Source organism: Nelusetta ayraudi, unplaced genomic scaffold, assembly GCF_046127955.1.
Source record: "Nelusetta ayraudi isolate G7.1 ecotype Tasmania unplaced genomic scaffold, CSIRO-AGI_Nayr_v1 ptg000017l, whole genome shotgun sequence".
NCBI classification, from domain to species: domain Eukaryota; kingdom Metazoa; phylum Chordata; class Actinopteri; order Tetraodontiformes; family Monacanthidae; genus Nelusetta; species Nelusetta ayraudi.
The window spans coordinates 2,747,710-2,768,026 of NW_027466067.1; the positions used below are offsets into that span (position 1 = coordinate 2,747,710).

General features: G+C 49.2%; 1 protein-coding gene across 2 annotated transcripts in view; it reads right to left on the reverse strand.

Moving 5' to 3' along the window:
• The window catches only part of plxnb1b (plexin b1b), a 73,013-nt gene that overhangs the window by 2,878 nt on the left and 49,818 nt on the right, over positions 1-20,317 (reverse strand). Inside the window, exons 6-37 of one of the 2 annotated variants that reach the window (XM_076024734.1) lie at positions 18,897-19,025; positions 18,480-18,580; positions 17,684-17,816; positions 15,877-16,033; positions 14,124-14,232; positions 12,772-12,880; positions 10,231-11,157; positions 9,594-9,728; positions 9,352-9,474; positions 8,686-8,779; positions 8,397-8,566; positions 8,142-8,293; positions 7,938-8,043; positions 7,575-7,711; positions 7,303-7,479; positions 6,957-7,197; positions 6,567-6,809; positions 6,281-6,460; positions 6,038-6,186; positions 5,425-5,525; positions 4,545-4,762; positions 4,265-4,443; positions 3,811-3,877; positions 3,351-3,497; positions 3,045-3,210; positions 2,193-2,296; positions 1,992-2,088; positions 1,350-1,516; positions 1,102-1,262; positions 850-997; positions 694-758; positions 80-155 (exon numbers count right to left, since the gene is read on the reverse strand). In XM_076024734.1, the coding sequence (XP_075880849.1) occupies positions 80-155; positions 694-758; positions 850-997; positions 1,102-1,262; positions 1,350-1,516; positions 1,992-2,088; positions 2,193-2,296; positions 3,045-3,210; positions 3,351-3,497; positions 3,811-3,877; positions 4,265-4,443; positions 4,545-4,762; positions 5,425-5,525; positions 6,038-6,186; positions 6,281-6,460; positions 6,567-6,809; positions 6,957-7,197; positions 7,303-7,479; positions 7,575-7,711; positions 7,938-8,043; positions 8,142-8,293; positions 8,397-8,566; positions 8,686-8,779; positions 9,352-9,474; positions 9,594-9,728; positions 10,231-11,157; positions 12,772-12,880; positions 14,124-14,232; positions 15,877-16,033; positions 17,684-17,816; positions 18,480-18,580; positions 18,897-19,025 (5,268 nt within the window). The remainder of the gene's footprint in view (positions 1-79; positions 156-693; positions 759-849; positions 998-1,101; positions 1,263-1,349; positions 1,517-1,991; positions 2,089-2,192; positions 2,297-3,044; positions 3,211-3,350; positions 3,498-3,810; positions 3,878-4,264; positions 4,444-4,544; positions 4,763-5,424; positions 5,526-6,037; positions 6,187-6,280; positions 6,461-6,566; positions 6,810-6,956; positions 7,198-7,302; positions 7,480-7,574; positions 7,712-7,937; positions 8,044-8,141; positions 8,294-8,396; positions 8,567-8,685; positions 8,780-9,351; positions 9,475-9,593; positions 9,729-10,230; positions 11,158-12,771; positions 12,881-14,123; positions 14,233-15,876; positions 16,034-17,683; positions 17,817-18,479; positions 18,581-18,896; positions 19,026-20,317) is intronic. The other variant, XM_076024735.1, reaches the window with a different exon arrangement.

Genomic DNA, 20,317 nt, shown 5'->3' on the forward strand with positions numbered 1-20,317 from the left:
AAAGAGGAACAATTAGCACTGGTTCCGTAGCGTAGTTTGATCCTCGCGGCCGCCTCTCAAAGCATTGAGCAACACTCACCCGAGACAGCTCGGCCAGAGCCGAGTTCATTTCCTGGTCGCTGGCTGAGATGGTCTGCCGGATGTCGGCGTAGTACCTGCAGTGAGAGCGCACGCCGTCAGTCAAATACATACATGGGTGGTCAACATCGAGATTGAACAGACAGATAGACAGACAGATAGACAGATAGATAGATAGACAGACAGATACCTAAAAGAAATGTATATATACAACACGGCAGTGATATATACACCTATCAGATTTAATTTGCTGCTTGCCAGGTACATTAATTCACGAAAAAATATATTGTTTTGTGGAATATGTTTGTAGATTTGCAAACACTTTTTTCTGCAGATGTAGATTTTCTAGCGATTTGGCAAAACTAGCAGATGTATGCAAACTGAAATGACAGTGGCCAATTTAAGTTGCCCGATTAATTAATTAATAAGGGCGAAGTTGCTTCTGTCAAGTCAGGCCTCCTCGAGTTGGTGAGTCAAACATGACACATAGTGGTGATGTTTGGTAGGAAACGCTGGACATTTTGGAAAACATTGAAAGAAAAAGCTTTCATTGCTTTTCGCAACAATAGCCAAACCGAATGCAGTTCACACAGACAGACTCAGGTGTGAGCTCACCTTTCCACCATCTGTTTGTAGCGAGGGATGTCTCTGGCATACAGAAGCTTGTTGATGGGTGAATCCTGCTCAAAGATACATTTCCCATTACGATATAATACGGTAAGTACCAACAATGTAATAAATCAGTCCAATATGTCTGACGCTTCCTCTCACCCGCCCCAGCTTGTGCTCGGCGATGGTGCAGGAGTCCATGAATGTCTGCGCGATGACCGAGAGCACGGCGTCCACGTGGTCCGACGCCTGCACGTCGAATATGAACTGGGGGTTCTTCACGATGTTGATCCAGAAACGCAGAGGGAGGCTGCGGAGGTAGAGGAGGAGAAACAACCAACCGAGATCAAACGCCGACCTCCAGAACTTCCCTCCAGTGCGGAGCTGTGTGAGTGCGAGCGCCGTCCAAGTTACCTGTTGGTCTTCCAGATGTGTATCGTCTCCGGGTCGGAGATGCCGTGCTGGCCCGCCTGGTCGTCCAGCAGGTCGAAAAAGTACTTGACAGCCAGCGGAACAGGACGGCTGGTGCTGAGGATGACCGTGAAGAGGTCGTCCACAAACTTCTGTAACGTCCCCTAAAAAAAGAAGGAAAAAGACATCAGAATGAAATGATGCCGTTCAATAAATGAACTGCTTGAGTGCGAGTGTGTGTGTTTTGATACCTTCATGGACAGCAGCCGTGTCAGGTAGATCTCGGGGATGGCCTTGGCCCTCTCTCGCTCCCTCAGGCTGCCTCGACGGTGTTTAGGCAGCTCTGGCTCTTCGCTGGCTTTCACCAGGTGCCACAGCCTGACTCCGCCTTCATCCGCGTCCTCCAGCATCGGAGTCTCTGCACGGGAGGCGTTCTTTTAGCATCGCTTCCTGTCACTTCACTCACATTTGCTGCAGTCATTTATCCTAAGCAGTTAAAGATTATTCAGATTTTCTTTTTTTAAACTGAATTATTATAAGCATGGGGTGGGGGGGCAGCACCGGGAAGCGTTATGGTTTGTTTTTTTTACCAGGGCAAGAGAGGCGGCAGCAGCCATTGTTTTGTTTGTTTGCTTGAAATGGAAAAATGAATCAATAAAAAACTTCAATTCCTCGCCTGGACAATGGACTCTGTCACATCCCTGCGTAAATTCACTCCCTCACTGCGACCCAATCAAAACAGCTCCCTCCAGCTGAGAAACGCTGCTCTCTTTGTATCAACTTGTGTCACAAACCCCAAATCTATGTTACATTTAATAGTATCAGGCCAAACCCAGTGTACTGCTTTCGTTATTGCATCAAGACGACGGCGCTGCAACGAGCTAACAGCCCACCAGTGAACTCACTCTCTCCTGCCACGTAGTCGTGGTTGTCATGGTGAATGTGCTTGGTGTGACGAGGGACCAGCGCCACCGTGGCACCGTCGGGAACCTGGCCAAGGCACAAAAACACGCAGGCCGTTTTATAAGCTGTTCAGGGTGAGACGGTGCACGTGGTCTGTGTGGGTTGGTTGGTTGGTTTGCGGGGATTCTGACCTTGTAATGCTGCAGCGTGTTGAGTCGCTTCCAGCTGCCCTGGACCACCGACGTCAGGTCCTCGTCGGACAGGATGAGATGTCCGGCGACACCGGACCGCCACTCTGAACAGGGCACAGTAGACAGTCAACACAATGTGAATGGGGAAATGTGTGTACATATGACTGATTTTAAGTTGTATTAATTATTAGTATTTATTTCTGCTGCACTGGAGAAGCTTGTGTCTGCAAACCTGTAGAATGCAGATTCAGACCCACTGTTCTCTTCTGGTCATTTCTTGTTTATTTTCTCTGTTTTTTGTGACAGTGCCAACTGCCAAACTCCTCACCCTAATGGTGAATTTTTAATTGGATTAAAAGTAAACTGCCAAAATGAAGGTGTATCCCACAAGGTACAGTAATCAGGAAACTGGCAAAAACCAAAGTACTCCACTAGACTTGCGCGCAGAGCCCTTTGACTTTATTCTTGACATTTTGATTTATTTCACGTTGACGTTGTTTGAATAATTCCAACTTTATTCATGAAATTTCGTTTTTTTTTTTTTTTTTTAAACGTCAACTTCATTCTCGAGATTTCAACTTTAATCTCGATATTTCAAATTTATTCTCGACTTGAAAATGTAGAAAAAAAATTAAAGCTTAATTTTTTTTCTCTTCTTATGGCCCTAATCCTCTTCCGTAGCAGTCACGTAATACTATCGAGTGGTGTCTGAAAAATGAATTCTGTTTTGACTGAATTTACTGTTTCCTTACAGCAGGGGGCACTACAGTTCAATAAATCAGAGAGAGCAGAGGATTTTAGGCTGGAAAGATGAACAGCAGGCTTTGGGTGCATATCAGGCGTTCTTCTCACCCAGGTCCAGTGAGTCCGCGTGGGGCCGGTGGGAGAAGGAAGTGCCCTTGTACACCTGGTCCAGCAGCTTCTCCTTCACCTGCGTGATGGTGTCACAGTCCAGCACCTTGGAGGGCAGCGGCTGGGTCTCGTTCACTCCCCCGCCCTGGACCAGGACATTCAGGGTCTGCCAGGGGGAAAAAAGAGGGAGAAAGAGTTGAGAAAACGGGGGAGGGTGGCAAGGAAACATTTGAGCTCGTCAGCATCTAAGATGAAGAAGAAGGAGCCCGGATGTGGATGGAAATGAGTGTGAGGTGGTCGCCTCACCAGGGTTTTGTACTCCACGTCCTCTCGCAGCAGGCGGTTGTCATTCAGGGTGTACTTGGCCTTGCCGGTCACAGCGTCCACTGGGCCTTTATCCACCTGGTGCTTTATGGCCCTGAACAGCATGTAAAGAGACTCCCCTGCCGAGTCCTGCACAAAGGCCAAGGGAAAATGAAAAAGCTTGAGGACGCACAGAGCCACAGGGAATTCTTCACAAGACAGGGTTCATATTTTCACCTACAGTTTCTCAAACATACTTTCTTGCTCGAACAGGATTTATTTTTTTCCAAGAAGAAGCTTCTTCTTGACGGTGGTGTTAACATGGCATTTATCAGCAATATCCAGCCCCCTCATCAATAAAACCTTCCACTAAACAACACCGGTTCAACTCTGGGAGTGATATTTTTTAACACCGCAGCAACTTTTCACACAGAACAGCTGTGCCGTTAAATTATGGACTGACCCTGAGGAAAGCGTAGAGGCAGATGGACATCCAGTTAGTCAGCAGCTTCTCCACCACTGTCTCAGTTCTGCAAATGAAGAAGAAGAAAAAAAGCGTGAGTGTGAGTGCCAAACATCTTGAAAAACACCTCTGGCCTGTGAGCCATGAGGGGGGGGGAGCGTGAAATCTCTTTTATTTCTCCCAAATTCCCTATTTTGTTTCCATTTCCATTTATTGGAATCCAGTGTTTTTCCCTTCAAAAGAAACCTTATCCTGAGAGAGTGTGGGCTACACTTGGTGATTTTATTTTCCCACGAAGTAGAATTTCAGCCAAGTAACTAAGTCTGTGCAGTTCAGAGTTTGAAAAACAAAACAAAAAAACAGCCTTTGTTTGTTTTTAAAGAATTTCTGCCATTTCTACAACTGCAAAAATATGAACTGGACCCCCCGCGTGAGACGCGGCGCTCCTTCTTACCGTCGCAGCATCAGTTTGGGGTTCTTGGCCACGTACTGCTCCACCAGGTCGTTGAGGAGAGTCTTGAGGATGTCCGTAAAGTACTCCAGCTTGCCGTGCAGCGCCACCGTCAGGAGGGAGGCCACGTAGGCCCGGTCCCTGGGGGAGAAAGTCCTCTGGCTCTCCAGGGTGTGGATGAACTGACGGAAGAAGAACATGGATTTAAGATCCTTCCTGCTTTAAGTCGACCTGCTCAGATCAGCTCGGGTCGGGTGAGGTCAGGTCGTGTGCTGGCGGCCACCTTGGTGAGGAAGAGCTTGCTGTTGAGCAGGTTGGACAGCTGCACCAGGCCCTGCTCCACCGTCTGCCGCCGGCACTCCTGCACGTCCAGGTCCCTGCGCAGCGGCGACTCCCGGTGGCCGGGGAAGAAAATGCGCTCGGCGTACATCCTGTAGTCGAGGAACGGGATGCCGGAGCCCACCAGGTCGCTGGACATGTCCATCATCTCCGTCATCAGATCTGAGGGGGTCAAAGGGTGAAAGGTCAGGACGCCAATTATGTGCAGATTATATTCATGTCTCGAGGAGGGAGGAGGCCGGTCGACACTGACACTGGAGTGTGTCAGCGGACTAAATTTAAACTGTGTGTGTGTGAAGAAGGCTTCATCCAGGACGTGTGATGTAATGAGATCATTTTGTGAAGCCAGCGTGAAAACAAAGAGATTCTGTCGGCCTCCACCAACTAAAATAAACTCTGCTGTTCTTCCGCTGCTGGCTGGCGGCTCTCTCCCTCTCTCTCTCTCCCTCTCCACTGTCAACTTACTACAGAGGCCTGAGGTTTTATTTTCCCCACCACCAGCTTTTTGAAGTCTTTTTCCAAAAGAGGAGAGAACATTTGCAGCAACACGTGTGCTGCTGCTGCTGCTGCTGCTGCTACTGATTTGAGATGATGACGTGTTGCTTTTAGAGGCTGCTACTGACGTGTCGCTCGCCTCCTGGAATTGTTGAGGACACACACGACAAACTAAGAGGTGTCCCAATCTCATTGTCTACAGTTACAGAGAAAAAAGTCAATTTGTGGAAGTGAAATCGCCCGACTCAGTCTTGGGCTTACCTCACTCCAGCTGTTCAAAGCTGGTGCGTTTGTGGGAACCATCGCTCTACTTTTTGACCTTTTCTTACCTGTAAACTCCTTTTTGCAGCGGTCTCTAACGCTGGTCTCCAGGTTCTCCAGCTGGATCTGAACCTTCTTGTAGTCCCTCAGGGCCTGCTTACTCTTCCTCCTGACGGGACATCGACCACAACAGGAGCAACAGTCAACAGGTTAAAGGTTGGCAGGATACCTGATCCCAGGTTCATAGTGGATTAACCCAAGTCAGTGAAAAAAAACTGTGAAATGCCTGACTCATGTAATTTGAGCCAACAAACTCCCAGCAGTGAGAATGGGGGTCGACGGTGGGGGTCAGCGAAACGGAAACACTGGCTGATCTTGTAACAACCAAAACGGTGACAGTCCTGACCGCTCTTTGAAAAATGGCTTTAACCTGTTGTTGTCTCTGGGAGTCTGGAGCATAATGTTTGGATCACACTGACTGGGAATCCACAGTGGCTCATATATTCTGGTGAAGCAAACTGCAGTGGTGCAGTAAACTATGGTGTTAGATGTTACATTTACTAAGAAAAACATGTGAAAAGACTTCAATCTTAGCAGAACTTTGTAAATGTGGAATCCCCAGAATTGAAAACCAAGTTGGAAGAGGAGATAATTTACATTACATCCATCTGGTCCACTGACCTGTAAATGAGCACAATGATGAGGACAATGAGGGCGACGATGGACGCCCCGACTCCAACCCCAACCTGAGCCTCCAGGGGGAATGTGGTCAGGCCCAGGTTGTCGTACTGGACCTTCCCCAGGGAGAAGTTCAGGTTGCCCATTTGAACCTAGAAATCACACACACACACACACCAACAGACTGCTGATTGAACTGCAGTAACCTCAGTGACCTCACATGCTAATAGCGGCTGAAACACTCACGATGAATTCTGGGAAACTGTCGGAACCCTCGCGTTTCTTGCCGTTGGCCACTGTTGCAGGCTGCTGCGGCGGCGGCTCGCAGTACAGATGGTTTCTGGTCAAGGTCTTGACTGCGCACACGCCGTCCCCGACCATCACCACCACCTCATCCTTCGTGATTGCCAGGTCGAGGTTCTCTCCCTGAGAAAGTGAAGGCAACGGAACTTTTAGTCGGTCAGCAAAGATTTGGTTTCTCATCATTTAAAAACCAAAGGCGGAGGCTTGCGTGCTGAGCCTGGAAACTGACCTCCAGCTGGATGAAGCTGCCCGGGTTGTAGCGGTAGACCTTCAGGGGGTCCTGCTGGTTCAGGGGCCGCAGGACGGGGTTGGCCTCGTAGCTGAACGTCTGATCGTTCAGGCCGCTAAAGTCAAAGCGCAGGTTATCCAGCAGGAACTCCACGGTGACCTTTGACCGCCAGACGGACGAGTCGACCATGGGCGAGCGACACAGGATCTGGGAAGAGGTGTTGACTTCGCAGCGCTCCACAAACTGATTGGACAGAGGGGCAAAGAGGATTATTAAGAAATGAGAAACCTTTTATGAACACAGACACAAAACACACACACACACACACACACACACACACACACACACACACACACACACACACACACACACACACACACACACACACACCTGTTTGACAGAGCACTGCGGCTCTTCGGCACAGATGGGGTCAGGGACCATCCTCGGCGGCCTTCTGAGAGTCTGGTGCACTTCCTCCTCCTGCCCTGCGCTGCTGCTTCTCCTCCTGCTGCTCCTCCTCTTTCTCCTTTTATTTTGACCGACCGACTCTGATGGAGAGACAGTGACGACCATCCGTGGCTCCTGCACCACGTCCAGGTTGTTGCCCGACACGTAGATCAGCCGGCCGCCGCTGAGGACGTGCAAATATTTTTTCACTGTTTGTTCATCGACAACATTTACGTCCATCTATTTGGCTGGAGACGATAAAAGTCGCAGAGGCGGAGGCGAGACTCACTGGAGGAAGCTCTTTGCCGGCTTGGCTTCAGTGATGTTGGGGTTGAGGGTGTAGCGGTAGGCTGCTGCGTGAAGGTGGCGCTGGCTGCTGCCGTAATGCAGGGTGACCCTGTGGTCCCCCGTTTTGTTGTGGCTGCCCGTCACGCACTGCACGCTCGACTTCTGCACTTCTGACACACTGGGGAGGAGAGGAGGAGAGCGGACAAGATTGAAATCTGTGAGAATCTCCCGCTATCAGTGAGGATTTCTTGCCACATGGTTATGCGTACTTACACAACACAAGGCACGCCTCCTACAGTAACGGTCAGGTCAGAGGCACGTCCGGTCAGGAGGTTCCGGCCAGTGACGGTGAGGACAGTTCCCCCAGCTTTGGGCCCTCTCTCGGGGGACATCCCCATGACAAATGGGTCCTTAAAAAGGAGAAGACGGAAGAAAGAAAACGATATTTAGAATTCCGTCACTGCCTTAATGGTATAAGAAAGACAAAGAAACAGACACAACAGATCCAGGAAAATTCAAGACATGATAAGAACATGTTTTCTGAGACCTGCACTTATACACGTTATACATCCATCCATCCATACATCCATCCATTTTTAATACCCATTTCTTCCTGAAACCCAAAGGGGCCTGTACCTGATAGCTGAACGACTGGCTGGACAGGCCGAACTCCCCACCGCTCACTTTAACAGACACGTGGCCAACCTTCTCCCCGCCGCTGGCTTTGGTCTTGCACACGATCCTGAGAGCCAGACGACACTCGCAGGTTAGCAACGGTCAGGAACAGTTTGGCTGTTTTGTCTGTTGATATCAGAAACTCCAGAGCGGCTTGGTGCCTACCTGGAGGAGACCTCGTAGAGGCTCGGGATGACCGTGCAAGGAATCCCGGCCACCGTCACCGAGTGCAGGATGTCCTCCGGCTTCTGGCCCAGGTTGGAGCCGGAGATGGTGACCGTGGTGCCGCCTTCCAGCAGGCCAGTCAGAGGCTCGATCTGAGGACGTCGGAGAAACGGTTCGTCTTTCCGAGCAACTTTCTGGATTTATCTGACGATTTATCTGCTACTTCCAATCGTTTAAAACAGCGCAGTGACGTACCGAGTGGATGACCGGGGCGGGGCAAGTCTGCTGCACAGGTTCGCCGCAGGAGTCGGAGTACAAGCAGCTGGCGTGCTGGGCGCCGCCGCACCACACGCAGCTGTACTTGGTCTCGGCCGTGTGGCAGCGGCTGCAGTCGGATCGGCCAACGGAGCAGTTGTACAGGGTCACTGAGGGAGGCGAAGGGTTCAGATGGATGAACAGGCGGACGACACGATCACATTACGTGCACAGTGGGATTAAGGCAATAATTAGCAGGGCACAATCTAAAACACGGGTTGGAACTCACCATACAGATCCGGAGAACTGTCCACGTGGAAGGTGTCCCTCCTCTTCACGTACACCATGGCGTTGTACTCCTCCACCGGTGCTGAATACGAGTACTAGAGAGTGGGCAGACAGTGGGCGGATATCAATACAAGATGAAGTTTGATAGATCCACCGCCTCAGACTGATGACTTCAGACAGCCCTTAAAAAGGGTTAAGGGTTAATTACTTTAAAAAGTTATTTGTTCACATTGTCTTTCAGGATCCGGGAAGGCGATAAAAGGATCTCTCTTTTCATTGACCACAACGAACAACAGCTACCCACCGAGTTCCAATTAATTAGCAAAAAGTAACTAGCCAGACTTCACTGCCACTCTGGTCTCCTGCCAATATGTTGTGGTTTTGGTTAAGACTCTTGAATGCCAGGACTGTGGGGCCTCGGCTACTGGAGCTCTATTGTCACAGCTGCGGCTCCATGACAGCACTCTTAAAATATATTTTTCGCTTTATGCTGTCAAGAGGCACACAGCAGCCTGCCTGCATTCATTTGACCTCTATGCTGACGCCTCGCGTTACAGAGTGGCAGGTTCAGCATCCCGGCATCCATCGCCACAGCACCTGCTTTTATCGAAAATAACAAATGAGGAATAACACAGTGTTACTCCTGAGTGACTGCACAACATCAGACCTGGTGGAGTTGACACGTGATGTCAAAGTTGGACGGATTCATGTCGTCGGTCTCGACGTAGGCGTCCACCACCACCGTCTGTCCTTCGATGACCAGCACGCACTCATAGTCCAGCTCCGAGTCCTGGACGCAGAGAGATTCAGGGGGGGGATTCAGCAGGGAGAGCTTGCAAAGGCTCAGACACTGTGTGTGTGTGTGTGTGTGTGTGTGTGTGTGTGTGTGTGTGTGTGTGTGTGTGGTACCTGATAGAGGTGCAGGTTCCGGGCCAGTAAAGTGATCTTCCTCTCCACTCTGACAGGCAGCAGTGGTGAACCCTGGACCTTCTCCACACAGGGACAAGCTGAGGAGCCCCAGCTGACAAAGGAGCCCTCGTCTCCCTGCAGCCCAGAATGCACAACATACACGTTAAGCAGAAAAAGCTCAGCTCGCGCACAGAAGCGCAAGAACCGTGGGAGAAACAGCGGCGTCACAAATGAAAAACATAATGAATAAAAATGAAAGTTTGTTTTTTCTTATGACAAGTAACACCGAGCTGCAACAGTGGGACATTACAAGAGATGGAACACGGTGGAGAGAAAAACGACAGCATGAGCAGCTGTTTTTCTTGGGGATCAGTTGGAAGTAAATGCAAAAACAACAAACTGGTCAGAGGGGAAGGACGGTAGAGGAAAGTGGGAAGAAAAAACCAGGGGCAGACAGTGGGAGCCGGGCGGAGCTTTTTTTGGTTCCTACAGCGGGAGGGCGGAGGCGCTCTGCTGGCTTTGAGAGCGAGTTTTGCAGGCAGCTTTGAGAAGAAGCTGATGAAGAGAAGAAAGGAGCAGCAGCAGCAGGAGGAGGAGGAGGAGGAGCAGCAGCGAGGGCGGCGGCGGCCAGACTCACCGGGAGCAAAGCGTCGGCCGGATCGTACTGGTAGTCCAGCTCTGAGTCAGTGTCCAGCAGGTGGGGGTACGAGGGCGGGGCCTGGTCTACCTCACCGTCACCCGACAGCACCGTGGTGGCCGAGAATGTGGCCGTGTCATTTTCCGGCTGGACGGCGCTCTCCGAGTGGACGTCCGTCTCTTCCGTCGGCCGGGGGAGCGAGTCGAGGTCCGAGTCGGGGCTTCCCGCTTCTGTCGGGGATTCAAGGGTGGGCGCCGGGGTGGGAATCTGGTCCCGGTGGAGGTCGAAAGAGGGCTCGGATGTTTCAGGCTGGCCCACTGGGGCGGCGGTGGGCAGGGGGAAGGCGGACAAGGTCGGCGTGGGGGGCTCTGCCACGCTTGGGACGCCCTCGGCTTCCGGCAGCGGCTCCTCTGTTAGCACCTCTGGTGGGGGGTCCAGGTCGTGGTGGTGGGGCGGGATCGTCGCGGGCACCACAGTGTCCGGCTCGGCGCTCAGATCGTCCGCCGTGGTGACCGGCGTCGAATCCTCAGCTCGGGTGACCACCACCAGCTCGCCGGCCTCGGCGGCACCGCCCTCCGCCCCGGTGACGACCTCCGGCGGCGGGAGCGTGGTGGGAGCGGGCGTGGTGGGCGGAGCTGTCGGCGTGGTCGTGGGTGGGGCCGTGGGTGGGGGAGGGGGAGGAGGAGGAGTGGTCGGTGTCTGGGTGGCCGCCACGGTGACGGGAGCCGTTGTCATCGTCGTCGTCGTTGTTGTTGTTGGTGGTGGAGTTGTTGTTGTTGTAGTTGTTGTTTGGGGAACAGTTGTCGTTGGCTGAGTGGTGGTGGGGGTGGTCGTCGCCACGGTGGTGGTGGTGGTGGTGGTGGTGGTGCGTGTTGTGACAACTTTATCAGGTTTGGTTGTGGGAGGAGCCGAGGTGGGGAGTTTGAACTGGGGGACGGAGGGGGAGGAGGGGGAGACATGAGGAGAGGGTGAGGCAGAAACAAACTAATGGAGCAAAGGAAGAAAACAGGGACGGGTGAGGGACGCGGGGGGGGGCACAACTCAACTCAAAAGTAATGTCGACACATAACCTGCGGGTTATTGTGTTATTGTTGCTTATGAGACATGCATGACTGACAAATGAGCCACAACGAAACATTAACGTGTGCATGTAAAAGAATGAGGCCGCGTTCAGACTGCAAACCAAAATCCGATTTTGAGTCCATCCAGATTGAAACTGGATGGCTCTTTTGTAGTCTGAACAGTCACAAATCACATGAGATCCGATTTTTGCAAAACGGATTGAAACCACACTGGCTGCGTTCACTGCAGGAAAATCTGATTCCAATCAGATTCTGAATGGAATCAGAATCAGAAGAAGCTCCAGGGCATGTATTGTATCAAGTCGGAACAGTTGCTACAGCAACCTGTCAGATCGGTCAACAACGTGGCCGAGTCTGAACAGAGCCAGATCCCATTTGGACACTTGCTAAAATCAGTGTGGACAATCAGCCCTAGAAATCGGATTTGAGAAAGAATCTGAATTTGAATCAGACTCGCCTGCAGTCTGAATGCAGCCAAAATCGTATGCAGGGACGTGAACCAAGCTGTTATTTTAAGAGGGAAATTCTCGGGCCTGCTCACGGCAGCACATTCATCTTAATTAATAGAGCGCTGAGTGACCGAGTGTGCGCAAGGGAGATGGCTGGCGTGTTCCAATTACCGCGTAGCTCCCTGCCGCTCCAGTGGTTCCATGAGGGACGTGTGAAAGTGCAATATTCTCTTCACGCATGCATTCGTGCAGGTTAATGCAATTCTGGCTGTTGCCGGTAAAACCAAACATGCAACAACCGTGGTTGTCACTTCTAGTCAGCATAAAATGTCAGTGTGCCGTTTCTGGGGGGCAACAGTGCCGGTGCGCCACACGAATCGGGTTGAAATACACCGACGGAAGAATGCGGGCTGGAACACAGCGCTGTTTATTGTTTGTTCACTACTGTTTGTTTAAGACCTCGAATGACTGTAATTTGCCAGCGCTGAGTGATGATGACAAAGGTGCGATGTGTAGTAGTATGTGTGTATCTCAGGGAGCAGGGTGAACACACCCGCTGGCCTCTGTGATACAATAAATATTTTGTAGGAAAATAGGGTTTCTGTCTGCCAAACATGACAGAGTTTGTTTTTGTTTGAAGAAAATAAAAATACGAAAATGTCTATTTGGAGCAGACCTGAAGAATTACACAACTCCATATATATTTGTTCCTGGAAAGTAGGCAACGAGGCACAAATCCGATCATAAACACCAGCACACACACGTGGTCTTAAAAATGTGTCTGATATTTGTGTTAATCTGCACGCAAACGGCCATCTGATCAGGAAAACAGGGATTAAGGAATCAAAATGTAATCTGCAAAGCTTCACACAGGCAAGAAAATGTTTTGCATGTATGTCACAAACTTGGAACATGCGAACTGTCACAGGTCCATCAAACCTGACAACTTGAAAATAATTTTTGCCGTCTCCATGACAGAAGAGGGGTTCAGCCCCTCTGCGGATACTTACGTGCTGGTTGTAGATGATCACCCCTTCTTCGCAGGTGGGCTTGTGGGTGCACAGGTGCTGGTGAACACACCAGTTGCAGCCCCATCGGCTCAGGACGCAACCGCGACAACTGTGTGTGCGGGAAAAGACAGAGAGCGACGGTGAGAGAGACGGGAGGACAGAGGGTGGGAGTGATACAGCCAAATCAATGCAGGTTTAATCCGAGCGATAAGAGCAGCCAGAGTTCTAACTAAAAGTGTGTTTTGAGTGGGGGAGCGGGTTCCGGTGAGCAGAGCGACGCGATGCTGATAAAGAGAGGATGTCCGGAAGCACTGATGAAGATCAGGAGGGAGTGCAGGTGATAAAAATGCATTGTGAACTGATCTCGTTTCACGAAAACCACAACCACACAATAAAAATGAAAAGAAATACAAATCTACAAGCAGTTCCTCCAGTGATATCACATTTCAGTGTGTTGATGGCACACGTGCAAGTAAGAAGAACCAGATCCCACTGGCCACGGTTATCTAAGCAACACTAGTTGCATTTCCATTACAGCTTTTGCAATTGTGATTTGCTGGTGTTTCCATTGAATAGTGTGAAGTGCATAAGCCAGAATTCCCAGAAAAACTCCTCTTGCGAGTAGCTGCTGTTAAGGGCCTAAATAAAAATGGACAGCTGTGTGTATTTTATTCAAGAGGGAAAAGGTGCATTGATTACATGCATAGCACAAAATGCACCATTAGGTTATTTTACATCTCTAGCCTCAACTAGGGTAAGATTTAAACGCTGGCCTCTTGAGCTCCAGACAGAAAACGTCCCGAATGGGTGCTTCTTGCAGTGCACTTCTGGAGCGAACACGTTCACAGTCGCAAAGAAACGGGGCTGCAGGAAATACCACATTTCAAACGCGCTTCCTTGTGACACATGAGGCCCAGGCGTATCCTCAGGACTTGGAAGGTTCGGATAAAAGCAGAAATCCACTTCACATGGGGATGAAGATCTCGGCAGAAGAAAACAGAGCAGGCCAGTGTCGTGTTTACAGACAACACCAGGGCTCAGCAAGCACAGCCCAGCCACGTAATGAGCTTATTCCGTGGAGGTGGAGAGACAACAGAGTGAGCGAGGGGTCAGGTGTCGGCAGCCTTTCATGGACATTGGCCGATGATAAAGGGTTTTTATGCATCCTGAAGTATGGAGGCATGAGAGGATGACTGAAGAGCTGAAAAGCGTTTATTGTGCAGGGGTCACAGGTTTGGAAGGAAGCAATTAAAAAAAAAACATGAGAAGAAATGGAAAGAACGGACAGGTTGGGGGAGTCAGAGCAAAGGACAGGAGGATTTAATTAGGAGGTGCTGTGGACGTTAACTCACGGCATGCTGCCGGACAGCTGCTTCACAGCGGTGCAGTCGTAGAAGGTGAAGTCCCTCGACGTGATGGTGACGTTGCCGAAGCGGAGCGACAGAGTGACCGTGACAAAGTCTGCAGACAACAAGACGGGAAGAACAACAGCATGAGGAGGAGGAGGAAGAACCAAAACAACACGGTTACATCACGGGCCGGGCAGAGGAAGCCTCAGCAAAATATTTGGCCAGGCTTAGCGTCTGATGCAGGGAGTATGAGAAAGGGATGAGGACCATGTTTCTCATAACACAGTTTACAGGATGTGGGAGACGGTCGGTGCGGCCAGGAGGCCTAATAAAAGTCATGTGTGCCCAGAATCCTGCAACACTGACAAACACACTCAGAGTAACACAGCTGGACCTGGAAAGAATTTAGAAATCTGGTCTTCATAGATTTCAACATTGGTTAAAATAACATTGATTAGATACAGAGAGCAGTATTAACATGCTACAGCATAAGCTGTGGAAATAATGCACTGAAATGTGAGAAATCCTCGCCTACATTTCACGGACGAAGCTGCAACTCTCCGAATAAGGAATTAAAGAAAACAACTACTGGCACAGCAAAAAGGTCCAAATTTGACAATAGAAATCATATTATATCTTACACATCAATCAACCTTAAGCAAAGATGAAGCACAAATATTAGAACATTAGAACCAGTTTTGATGTGCTATTGATATCGGCAGAGGTTGACGTCACACACATTTGAGAGATTTTTCCAAGTTTAGGTGTTTCCATGACCAGGTTTTTCTTGCAATATTTAGGTTTTGCGTAATTCTCGGGGTAATGGAAACGCAGCTTCTGTTTTGTGTTTCATGTCCACTTTAAGGACACCCCTGTCATGAAATATGATGCACTCACTTCAGCACTTGATTCTTCCTAGAGTTAAAGCTGTATGATGATGATGATGATGATGATGATGATGATGAGGATGATGATGATGATGACTTGCTGCAGTCTGCTGCAGCAGCCAGGTGACAATCTCAAGTGCGAGCCAAAATGCAGCAGGTACTATTTCGGGCCTTTCAAAAGCTACGTCACTTTAATAAGTGAATGTTGCAACTAACCCTGTTAAAGCAGGCGTGAGCCCCCTGCTAGATCCCTAAATGCAGCCTGTGTGTCCATATCTCAGCACAAAGCCCGGGGGCTAACGCCGCCTGAGCCGTGCACCCTGAGAACCCCGGCGAGCTGCAAGCGGCCGGAATGCAGGCATGGGAACCAGTGTGTGTGTGTGTGTGTGTGTGTGTGTGTGTGTGTGTGTGTGTAACAGAAACGTACGGTCCACTCTGACCTCTACTGGAGCTAAATTCATAAATCATTGACCAATGACAGTGTATTTAAAAATAAAACAACATGTGGCCCCCTGCACACTAAATAATCACCCAGAACCCCGAAAACAAAATCAAATAATAATAAATAGAATCAAATAATAATAAAAATATCAGGATACAAAATCACTAGATGACATAGATTTATGAGGGCTCCTGCTTAAAAAAAACAGATTACTCCTTCATGATACAGCTGGCCTATAGAGATGGAGTGGATTAGCCTGGATTTCAGGACACTAAACCGTATACGTTAAAGTAATGCCACACACACACACACACACACACACACACACACACACACGCAAATCCTCAAGTCCTGAAGGATGCGAGTGAAAAGCAGGGAGGCTAAAAATCAAAGGCACATCAGGTCACGGCGAGTTAACCGCACTCACCCTGACCCGGCATCACCGTGGGTATCCCTCTGGTGTCAGGTGACTGGCAGGAGACCCCGCCCTCGGTGACCACGGCAGGGGTGTGGCCGTCCTCGAAGAAGCAGGAGTAGGCCTCGCCTTCCTCCAGCGCCGGCAGCCCGGGGACCGACAGAGACACCTGAGGGCGAACCAGAACACTGAATCAAACACACCCCAACAGTGAAAGAATCGACTGACTGATGGTGTGTTAAAGTGAAAGCTCCATTTGGTGGATTTGTTGAGGTAGCATACGATTCCTCGCAGTTTTTTAACGCCCATTTCACTAGTATTTCAAAATGTGTTGTGGTTCCCACTTACAAAGAGCGACCGCGGGCAGCGATGTTCATAACGACAGCGAGCGATTAAACCGTCTGGACATGTAAATCTGCTGAAAGTCTGTGGGAATCACTTCATTTGAAAGCCAAATTAGATCTTCTGCTGCAGGGCAAAATTTTTTTAAAAAAGTCCTGACTCACGCAGCTCAAACTCCTCCTCGATTTATTGAGTGACGCTACAGCGAGTTTGTCTGTTTTTTTTTTTGATGGAAATGGAAACGCAAATTGCATTTTTCATGCACTGATTTCAGCGTCAATTATGAGTACAGCCAGGGACACGCAGCTAATTATCTTAAATATGGAAACTTAACATGGATTCAATAAGCTCATGTCTTTAAGTAATTTTCTCTTGTGTTAAGGTAAAATGATAAAGACATGACTTAGATATTTTTTAAGTCAATATTTCCCACTCGAGACGAATCATTCCATGATTGGTAGCCTTTGAGCAGAATCAGGTGGTCAAGCCTTTGAGAAGTTGGAAAAAAAACAACAACACAGAAACCACACTAGTATGATGTAAATCAGTGATTATCTACTGGTGGAGTCTCAGGACCCACATTAGTTTCCGTATAATGAATCGCAACCCAAATTTATTACACACCACTTGCTAACATGTCTAGTCAATACATTAGTCTCTTGCAAAATAAATGCCCAACATTTCCTTTTTTCAAAAAAGGGAAACTGCTCACAAAGCTGTGACCCAATCAAAACAGCTACGCGACCCACTCCAGGGCTGCGACCCACCAGTTGAGAAACGCTGATGTAAAGTCACTCGAGGCGTTTAGAGATGCAGAGACTAAATATCAGCTACTTCCTCCCATGTGAGAGGCATTTTATCGCTCCGTTGCTTCCCACCGCCGCTCGCACAAGACAGATAACGTAACAGACACTGGCTCTATCACGGACGTGACGGAACAGAGCTCTGATCCTTATCAGTTCCACACACACACACACACACACACACACACACACACACACACACACACACACACACACACACACACACACACACACACACACACACACACACACACAGCAAATTACTGTCTCAGCTGTCAAGAAATTCTAGGGAAAAATGATGACTTCATGCAATGTGGGTTTGACTTCTGACTTTGTTTTGGTTCATGAGGAGGCTGCTGTGTGTGTGTGGGGGGGGGATGTTGGGGCAGTTAGAGAAGCGAGGAAGTCTGTGAAAGAACCTGCACATCTTGAGGCTTGCAATCTCTTAATTTCTCAGTCGTAATTGAATCCCACCAAAGGATGTTTGCAGTCACACACTGCCAACATTCTTATAATATTAAAGGCGACACGCTGGTGCAGTGTTTAGCGCATTGGTGGTTAGTTGTGGGTTCAATTCCGGATGAAGCGGGTATTGAAAATGGATGACTAGATTACTATTATTATTATCATGTTATGGGGTGGTGGAGCCACCTTGCCACCTGTCGTGGACTCACCATCCTGCTCTCGTCCTTGCTGATGTTGGAGGGGTTGAGCTCCTGGACGGCCAGACACTGCTGGTCCATGTCGAAGCTCCACAGCCACTGGCCCGGCTGCCTGCCGCGAGAGCACTGGGACTGCAGCACACACCTGCAGAAAGAGTTGGGGAGAGAGCCGGGGGAAAAAAAACAACATTGAGACAAGGTTGCACTGTTACATCAGGCAACAACTTGATCACATGGTCCTCGCCAGTTCAAAGACAAGGTACTCGGGGGGGGTGCGGCTTCCACTCAAATTAGCGAGACGGGCAGGGGTGATTTAGGTGAGATCAGAGAGAGGCTGGAACGGTGAAGATAAGGTGAGAGAGAGAGGCGGGGGGGCAGGTGGCGAGGCAGAGCAGCGAAGAGGCACAGATGGGCTGGAGAGGTACAATGCTTTCATCACACTCTGAAACAATCCCAATGGACCAAACACAGACAATTTTCTATTTTTTTTTTAAACAAACTTGACTTGGCAAAAACACTGAAAGCTGCAAAAGTTGGCCAGCAGTCTTCACTCATTTGCTGAGCACTCAACTTTGTTTTCCAGATAAAATTCTTTTGATGTGGACCCGTGTGAATCACTCACCCAAAAAAACCAAAAACTAAACAGGACCCAGCAATATAACGACAATTAATTTGGAAAATTAAAAATTCAAGAGTGTTTGACTTGGATATTTTGTTGGAACAGAACCATTTTCTATGTTTCTATACGACTTTGTCAACTATTTCACAGTGTGACTTTTCAAGGGACGTTGGCGGCCGTGCGTCTCACCTTCCCTCCAGGACACACCAGCCGCAGTAGGGGTCGTGGGCCTGCACGCAGGAGTTGCAGTCTGGGTGCTGCTGGCATTCGGCCACGGGTCTCTTCTGCAGCTGGAAGCGGGACAAAACAATCATGTTCAGTCGTGCAAACTGTGCACAATAAGCTGCCGCAAATCTGATTAAGAAGAATAGGCGCCCCACATATTCGGGTGGAACAATGCAAAAATGAAAATATGGTCATTAGAGTAATCCTAAAATGCGGGCTGACTTACTGGAAGAGAGAATTGGGGCAGAAACACTCAGAGCCTAAATGACTTTTTTCCCCCCCTGCTGTAATTTTGTCGCTACAGTGAACGAATGGCACCTCTGCACAGAGAAGCGAGAAGGGACGGCAGGAGCGCAGCGGCTCCGTGTGTGGTGCACCCACCATGTTATGAGTCATGATGAAGAGATGCTCCTCTCTCTGGTCCAGGATGAGGTCCGACCTGATGGCCGAGTTCCGCTGAATGGAGACGACAGAGTACTCCTCCACCTCGCCATTAGGCCCCAAAAACACCTGAGGAGACACGCACGCACGCACACACGCACATGGTTGGAACTGTTAGTGAAGACCTACATATGGTCCTTCATTTCACAACAACAATATGAAGGAGACCAGTAAGAATTTGATTTCAAGAGATTGAATCAAAGAGCGTCAACTTTGGCAACTCTTAGCTTTTTTTTTTTATATGATGGCCAAGCTTTATTTTAAACCATAAACCTCCTTACATTAAAGTTCAACCCAGCATTTTGATTGGACAAGATGCAATGCAAACAGAAAGAGAAACAAGCCTTTCATTCCATCATCTGCAGCATTCTAATCAGTCTAATCGAATTATTCTAATCACGATGAGCGACAACATCTGGCATAAAAAAATCAACCTCTTGAGTGAGATGCAGAATTTGTCAGCAAAAACAGGCAGTGACAGCTTTTCCTTGAGCACCGGCTGCAAGCAAGGCTGAGATAAATACATACAAATCACGGCACTTTTCTTTCCATACTGCTAAAAATAGCAGGGGTGGTCGGAGAAGTGGGTCGAACGTCAGGAACCTGCATGGCAGGAGCCGGCGGTGGAGAACAGCCAAGTGGCAGACGACATCAGGAGGCCTCTGTGGGCAGTCTGACTTTTTGTGTGAGCTGTTTAAAGTCCAAAGCTGCTGCGATGTGAGTTAATACAACAGGACAGCCTGACCAACTGCTCCGCATCATCCTTTAGATGTTATTTACAGGAGCCTGGACGTCGGCTTCATTCCATCTAATGTCATTAGAGTGATATTCCACCGGGTGGGTATGTGTGTGTGTGTGTGATTGTGTGTGTGTGTGTGGGGAAGAGAGGGGTTCCAGACGGCAATCATCCTAATGGTGAGGAGCAGCGCATGTCAGGGGGAAGTGTGGATTCCCCAAAGCGGCCTGTGATGTGCCGTGATGTTTGCCTAATGGCAGGCTAATCCCATCATCCCGCAGGTATGCGGAGGTTTGGAGGTCAGCTATGCAGTCGGACACTCTTTGATCCCATGCAGCTCCTCAAAAGACAGACTGTTTGAGGCTTTGGGAGCAAATTGCTGAAAGCGAGCCAGAGCGAGAGAAAAAGGGGGAGAGGCGGGAGGGAAGGCAAACTACACGACATTCCACACTTTCAATGAGGGAAAAGAAGAACTGTTGGTTTAAAAACAGACAATCAAGCGTTTTTTTGAGGATTATACACAATACCGGTCAAAAGATTGGACACACCCGTTTCTTCTTTATCTTCACTACTTTTTACACTGTAGATACATACGGAGGATATCAAATATATGACCAAGATATGT